Source organism: Diplotaxodon limnothrissa, unplaced genomic scaffold (genome assembly GCF_057381915.1).
Source record: "Diplotaxodon limnothrissa isolate DT_005_m unplaced genomic scaffold, D_limnothrissa_male_GT1.1 unmapped_scaffold_1, whole genome shotgun sequence".
Taxonomy (NCBI): Eukaryota; Metazoa; Chordata; class Actinopteri; order Cichliformes; family Cichlidae; genus Diplotaxodon; species Diplotaxodon limnothrissa.
The window spans coordinates 955,546-963,655 of NW_028188555.1; the positions used below are offsets into that span (position 1 = coordinate 955,546).

The 8,110-nt window shown below is 41.7% G+C and overlaps 1 protein-coding gene across 1 annotated transcript; it reads right to left on the minus strand.

The window, feature by feature from the left end:
* Positions 1-1,850: 1,850 nt before the first annotated feature.
* LOC146606973 (NLR family CARD domain-containing protein 3-like) lies at positions 1,851-7,887 on the minus strand. Its single transcript, XM_085349118.1, has 2 exons — positions 7,614-7,887; positions 1,851-3,625 (listed from the first exon to the last, which is right to left on the minus strand). The coding sequence occupies exons 1-2, from the start codon at positions 7,885-7,887 to the stop codon at positions 1,851-1,853; spliced, it is 2,049 nt and encodes a 682-aa protein (XP_085205244.1).
* Positions 7,888-8,110: the final 223 nt, after the last annotated feature.

Sequence of the window (8,110 nt, forward strand, 5' to 3'; positions counted from 1 at the left end):
CAAAACATTAGAATATAGTGATCTTTGTATTTAAACTTTTATCAGAATTTTAAATCTAAAGTATTTAAAGTAATATTCAAAAGTCATTTAAATCAGTTTGATGCAGACTTCAAAAACTCTTTGGTTGTGAATAAAAGAAGTGCAACATCAGCACAAAATAATGTTTCTATTGAACAACTAACACAAACAGGTTGTAGAATGGAGCCTTTTATACTCACAGCTGAACAGAAACAACATCCAGAGTGGAAAACAGTGCAAATAACTGCAAACAGGCTTCATGACACTCATGTTTGATCAGAATTCACTCCCTGCTCTCACACACCAACTCCAGACCTGCATTCATCTTTTCCCTCTGAACCCCCCAAACATACAAACCCTGAGACACCACCATTGCCCTTTCACTGACTGCCCCACTCCACCATTTGACCCTTAGAACTGAAGACGCTTCTCTCATAAGAGGAGAAACATCTTCAAGGAAACTTAAAGAAGTCCAGACGCTTTTCTTTCCAAGCTCCTTAGACTACGGTGACCTGGATGTCTGAGAACCTTCACAGACTGATTTTACAAGAACAACTTGTGTCAAAAATCCCTGGCAGTGCCTCTCTGTCACACACACAAATCACTACAGTTACAAATTTAATAACTTAAAAACCTCAGAAAAACAGAACTGAGCAAACCAAACAAACAAACAAACAAACAAATAAACAAACAAACAAACAAACAAACAAACAAACAAACAAACAAACAAACAAACAAACAAACAAACCAGAGACCAGGTAAGAACATTGTTGAGGTTTAAATTTATAATCTTAAATACTTATATGCTGATTATATTGCTTTATAAGAAAGGCCCAACTCTGAGTACACTCTGTGCCGACAGGACTGACAGGAAATTACATGCTTTTGCAGGCAAAAAGTGAAACTAAGCAGAGTGTTTGATCGAAACTTAAAGTGTGTGTGACGTCTATATAAATGACTAGGCTTCCTGTTTTGTGCTTCAGACCTGGGGTTGTGTGTTCAGGTCTCCATATCCGGATATGTAAAATAAAGATAATTTTTTAAAGTAAAAAGACCACTTTTGAGCCGTGTCTTTTTGGCCGTAAAGAATACCAAAGGACCGGAATTTAATAACATTAAAACCAAACAATAAATGAGCAAAGTAGTGCATGATAAATATAGATGACAAATACAAAGTGCAATATAGAAACACTGGGTAAAAAGAAATGAACAATTAAAAAGGAGGATAACAGATGTGAGCAGTAGTTAAACAGTAGAAATAAATAAATAATAAACAAACAAAAATAGATAATAAATGAAAGCCAGGTCTGAAAGGTGAGTTTGGCTTTAAAAGCATGAAAACACACTGCTGTCTTCAGGAAGGCTGCTCCAGTAACAGAAAGTCATCTACATGTGGGTTTAGTTCTGACTTTAGGGACAAGTAAAAAAATAAAATAAAATAAAAACATCTGTCCAGACAACCTGACAGTCAAAAATATAAACTCAGGAACTTAAAAGGAAAATTGTGCTGACTTTGAACGTCCGCATCAAGATAAACTTACAGATTTAAGAGTCAAAAAGTGTCAAAAAGTCTGTATCCTTACCCGAGAGTTTCAAGTTTACAGTCAGGACTCTTTAGTCCAACACACAGCAAATCCAATTCTGAATCCTGCAGGTAGTTCCAGCTCAGGTCCAGCTCTCTCAGATGATTGGATGGGGAGCTGAGAATTTCAGACAAAGCTTCAAAGCTTCTTTTTGAGAGTACACAACAACTCAGCCTGAGGAAGAATAACAATGGAGACATATTATTTTATTCATCTAGCATTATTAAACATATTTGTTCATAGATTCACTTACAGCACTTTCTTGGATGCTTTGACCACTGGCAGCAGCTTCAACAATGCCTTCTCTGAACGGGAGTATCTCTCCAGGTCGAACTCATCCAGATCTGATGACAGTAAGATGAAGACCAGAGCCGACCACTGAGCAGGAGACAGTTGATCTGTGGAGAGACGTCCTGAACTCAGGGACTGTTGGATCTCCTCCACTAGAGAACGATCATCCAGTTCATTCAGACAGTGGAACAGGTTGATGCTTTTCTCTGCAGACAGTTTCCCACTGAGCTTCTTCTTGATGTAGTGAACTGTTTCCTGATTGGTCTGTGAGCTACTTCCTGTCTGTGTCAGCATGCATAGGAGATCCTGATTGGTCTGCAGTGAAAGACCCAGGAGGAAGCGGAGGAACAAGTCCAGGTGTCCATTTGGACTCTCTAAGGCTTTGTCCACAGCACTCTGGTAGAAGTCTTTTACAGTAAGTGTTTTCTGGAAGATTTTAAAGAGAGGAGATTGTTTCTTAAGCAGGTTGACTCCAGAGTTGATGAAGGTCAGATAGACATGAAGAGCAGCAAAGAACTCCTGAATGCTCAGATGGATGAAACAGTAAACAACGTTGTTGAACATGTGGCACTCATCAGCTTTAAAGATCTGTGTGAACACTCCTGAGTACACTGAGGCTGCTCTGATATCGATGCCACACTCTGTCAGGTCTGATTCATAGAAGATCAGGTTTCCTTTCTGCAGCTGATCAAAGGCCAGTTTTCCCAGAGACTCAATGATCTTCCTGCATGAATCTGTCTCAGCTCCTCCATCATACTTGATGTCCTTTGTTTTTAGGTGAAATAGCACAAGGCGTAGGTAGAGCTCTGTGAGAGTCTTAGGCAGATCTTGACTCTCTTTGTTCTTCATGACAAACTCCAGAACTGTAGCAGTGATCCAGCAGAAGACTGGGATGTGGCACATGATGTGGAGGCTTCGTGATGTCTTGATGTGGGAGATGATGCTGCTGGCCTGCTCCGAATCTCCGAATCTCTTCCTGAAGTACTCCTCCTTCTGTGGGTCAGTGAACCCTCTGACTTCTGTCACCATGTCAACAATGTCACAAAGGATCTTATTGGCTGCTGCAGGTCGTGTGGTTATCCAGAGGCGAGCAGAGGGAAGCAGTTTCCCCCTGATGAGGTTTATCAGCAGCACATCCACTGAGGTGGACTTTCTAGGGTCAGTCAGGATTGCAGTTTTGTGGAAGTCCAGAGGAGGTCGACACTCATCCAGACCATCAAAGATGAACACAACCTGGAAGTCTTCAAAGATGTAGATTCCTGCTTTTTTGGTTTCAGTAAAGATGTGATGAACAAGTTCCACCAAGCTGAACTTTTCCTCTTTCAGCAGATTCAGCTCTCTGAAAGTGAATGGAAACATGAACTGGATGTCCTGGTTGGCTTTGTCTTCAGCCCAGTCCAGAGTGAACTTCTGTGTTAGGACTGTTTTCCCAATGCCAGCCACTCCCATTGTCAGCACTGTTCTGATTGGTTTATCTCTTCCAGGTGGGAGTTTAAAGATGTCTTCTTGTCTGATGGTTGTTTCTGGTCTGTCTGGTTTCCTGGATGCTGTTTCAATCTGTCTGACCTCATGTTCATCATTGACCTCTGCAGTCCCTCCCCCTGTGATGTAGAGCTCTGTGTAGAACTGACTCAGGAGGGTCGGGTTTTCTGTTGTAGAAATCCCCTCGAGCACACACTGGAACTTCTGCTTCAGGTCTGACTTGAGTTTGAGCTGACACTCAGTGAGAATCTCTGCATGAATAAACAGCAAATGACACAAATGAGAAAACTGCATTCTGGTTACTGTGGTTATGTGTTCAGTTCACTGGACTCTTGGTGTCATGATCCGGGTGAGTCTGAGTAACTTTCCACAGCATCAGCTCTCCTCGCCTGGGTGGAGCCCTCCTCACTCCTCCCTGCTCCTCACCTGTTGCCAATTACTCCGGCAGTATCTATGAGCAGCACTCACAATGAACCTTCTCCAGATTGTGTGCTTAGCACAGTCAGTTCTCTGCCTCACATTTTGTCTTGTGCTCCTCAGCTTGTTTCGCGTAACCCTCTTTTCCTGTTCCCTAGTCGGCACCTGGATACATCTTCCAACTCTCGCCATAAGTCACGCCTCAGGATTCTGGCCTGCCACTGCTGGGAAAACTCACTCTTGCAAACTGCCATCCTCACCTGCCTGCCTCCCTGTGCACCCACATCTCACTCTGTACCCAGATTTAATTCATCTCCTCCTCCAGCTGATCTCCACCTGCAGCCACGTAACACCTCTTAGTTTTTAAATCTTGGACTCATTCACTACACTGTGGATCACTCTGATTATTATCTCCTTTGTTCCAGTGATCCTGGATAGTTTCTATTCGCCCGATTCTGCCCCTGTTGTTCCTTTGACCTGCCTCAGCTTATGTTCTGGCCTCAGCTCTGCACTTCTCATAATACCTCGCTTGCTGTTGAATTTAGCCGTGATTCAGCTTTCTCCGTCAAGAAATCTAGTAAAATACATTTCTGTTAAAAGTCACTCAGCCTCCGTTTTTTGGTTCTGTGCTTGACTCCATTCCTTTTCATGAGCCATTGAGCCCTGACACTTGGGTTATAACTGAGGGCAGGTTTTATAGAGACACATTTGATTTAATTGTGTTTATTTATACAGCACCAAATCAATACTAGCAACATTTCACATATTACATAAACAACACTATGGAGCCAGTAATGAATAAATATGTAGAATAAATGAAAGAATTTTAAGTATAAAAGTTTTTTTTATTAATTCCTCCAAATAACAACAACAGTCACCCCAATGTGCTTTATATTGTAAGATAAAGAACCTACAATAATACAACAGAAAAAACCCCAACTATCTTTTTGGGTCCTGAAAACTGAAGGCTCTGCCTCCCATTCTACTTTTAAATACTCTGTGAACAACAAGTAGGCCTGCAGAGCGAGAGCGAAGTGCTCTAATAGGGGGATATGGTACTACAAGGTCATTAAGATAAGATGGGGCCTGATTATTTAAGACCTTGTATGTGAGGAGCAGGATTTTGAATTCAATTCTGGATTTAACAGGAAGTCGATACAGGAGAAATCTGCTCTCTCTTTCTAGTCCCTGTCAGGACTCTTGCTGCAGCATTTTGGATTAACTGAAGCCTTTTCAGCGAGTTTTTAGGACTTGCTGATAATAATGAATTACAGTCATCCAGCCTTGACGTAATAAATGCATAAACTTGTCACGGCTGGGGCAGCAGTCGTGCGGTGGAGTTAAATGAGGACCCAAGTTGCAGACAGTGGTGGAGATGCGAGTGAGGTTTTATTTACAGTGAACAAACCAAGGTGAGGGCAGAACTAAACATAAACCACACTACAGTGGCTTGCAAAAGTATTCGGCCCCCTTGAACTTTTCCACATTTTGTCACATTACAGCCACAAACATGAATCAATGTTAGTGGAATTCCAGGTGAAAGACCAACACAAAGTGGTGCACACGTGAGAAGTGGAACGAAAATCATACATCATTCCAAACATTTTGTACAAATAAATAACTGCAAAGTGGGGTGTGCGTAATTATTCAGCCCCCTGAGTCAATACTTTGTAGAACCAGCTTTTGCTGCAGTTCCAGCTGCCAGTCTTTTAGGGTCTGTCTCTACCAGCTTTGCACATCTACAGACTGAAATTCTTGCCCATTCTTCTTTGCAAAACAGCTCCAGCTCAGGCAGATTAGATGGGCAGCGTTTGTGAACAGCAGTTTTCAGATCTTGTCACAGATTCTGGATTGGATTTAGATCTGGACTTTGACTGGGCCGTTCTAACACATGGACATGTTTTGTTTTAAACCACTCCATTGTTGCCCTGGCTTTATGTTCAGGGTCGTTGTCCTGCTGGAAGGTGAACCTCCGCCCCAGTCTCAAGTCTTTTGCAGACTCCAAGAGGTTTTCTTCCAAGATTGCCTTGTATTTGGCTCCATCCATCTTCCCATCAACTCTGACCAGCTTCCCTGTCCCTGCTGAAGAGAAGCACCCCCAGAGCATGATGCTGCCACCACCATATTTGACAGTGGGGATGGTGTGTTCAGAGTCATGTGCAGTGTTAGTTTTCCACCACACATAGCGTTTTGCATTTTGAACAATAAGTTCCATTTTGGTCTCATCTGACCTGAGCACCTTCTTCCACATGTTTGCTGTGTCCCCCACATGGCTTGTGGCAAACTGCAAACGGGACTTCTTATGGTTTTCTGTTAACAATGGCTTTCTTCTTGCCACTCTTCCATAAAGGCCAACTTTGTGCAGTGCACGACTAATAATTCCCCCACCTGAGCTGTAGATCTCTGCAGCTCGTCCAGAGTCACCATGGGCCTCTTGGCTGCATTTCGGATCAGCACTCTCCTTGTTCGGCCTTGTTCGATTACACACAGGTGCACTCTATTTAGTCATTAGCACTCATCAGGCAACGTCTATGTGCAACTGACTGCACTCAAACCAAAGGGGGCTGAATAATTACGCACACCCCACTTTGCAGTTATTTATTTGTAAAAAATGTTTGGAGTCATGTATGATTCTCATTCCACTTCTCACGTGTACACCGCTTTGTGTTGGTCTTTCACCTGGAATTCAAATAAAACTGATTCATGTTTGTGGCTGTAATGTGACAAAATGTGGAAAAGTTCAAGGGGCCGAATACTTTTGCAAGCCACTGTAACAGACAAACCTGAAAACATAAGGACAGCGGGGAATACACAGAGATGACACAAAGAAGGCTGGATAGAGAGACGAGTAGTAACACTGATTAACACAGTAATGCAGACGACACAACGAGGAACACAGGCAGACACATACTATAAATACACACAAGGTAATGAGGGAATGACACACAGGAGGGGAGCACAGCTGATCCTAATTCACAAGACGAGACACAAACCTTCAAAGTAAAACAGGAAACAGACTGTTTTACAACACAAACTCGGGGACACGAACAGAACACAGAGGAAAGACACAGGTAGAGATCAACCTAAGAACTAATACAAAATCAGAATTAACACAAAGTACACAAGGTGATACCAAAAATGAAACAAAACGCTGAACGACCCAGGACCATGACAGAACTAGTTTTTCAGCGTCACTCTGAGACAGGATATTTCTAACTTTAGAGATGTTGCACAAATGGAAGAAAGCAGTCTTGCATATTTGTTTAATATGTGCGTTGAAGGACATGTCCTGGTCAAAAATGACTCCAAGGTTCCTCACAGTGTTACTGGAGGCCAAGGTAATGCCATCCAGAGTAAGAATCTGCTTAGATACCATATTTCTAAGATTTTCAGGGCCGAGTACAATAACCTCAGTTTGATCTGAATTAAGAAGCAGAAAGTTAGCGGCCATCCAGGTCTTTCTGTCTTTAAGACATTCCTGCAGTTTAACTCATTGGTGTGTGTTATCTGGCCTCATTTATGTTGATAAAACAGCTCTAAAACCAATCTGACAATATAAATCTGTAAAATGGGCAGAAAACCTGCTGCTGGTCCCATTTTAATCAAACCAACCCAAAGAGCAGATATTCATGTGTGTACACAGGAGGTTATTTGTGCAGATGCATAAAACACAAACTGTTGGCTTTCTGCAGTCTCTCACTCCTGAAAGTGTTGGCAAGTGTTTTGGAGTTATTATTTATATGGATTTTAATGGCACCTGTGTAATGTTAACTAATGTTTTTATTGTTTATGTGTTTTTTGTTTAGTCATTCCCTGACTTACCTGTGGGTTCTGGCATGGTTTTATTTAAATTCTCCAACAGATCATTCTTGTTTATCCTCCCCAAAAGATTTTTAGCAACTTGAAAAGTGTTGATAGAGTAGGTATCAAACATCAGATCCACTATGTCCGTCCTCTCTGCATTCTCCAGTTTACTCACTGGGATTGCTGGTAAACCTTCTACAGACCCGTTCTTCAGATGCCACTTGAATTTTTCAAAGTCATCACGTCCCAAATCCTCCAAAGTCCCCAGAAGGATTTCTTTAGGTGTCGTCATCTTTTACCCTGTAAGGATCCGATAAACAAAGACTGTAACAACAGCTGGAGAGGTAATTGTCTGATTTATCAGAATTTAACTTGATTCTAACAGCAGTTCATCACAATAAATTTCTAAGGCTCAGAATGCAACAAAATTGCATATAAAGAAGCACATAGAGAAGTATCCAAGTAACACTTTGCTACAATATAAAACAAACTATTATAAATAAAGAAAATATATA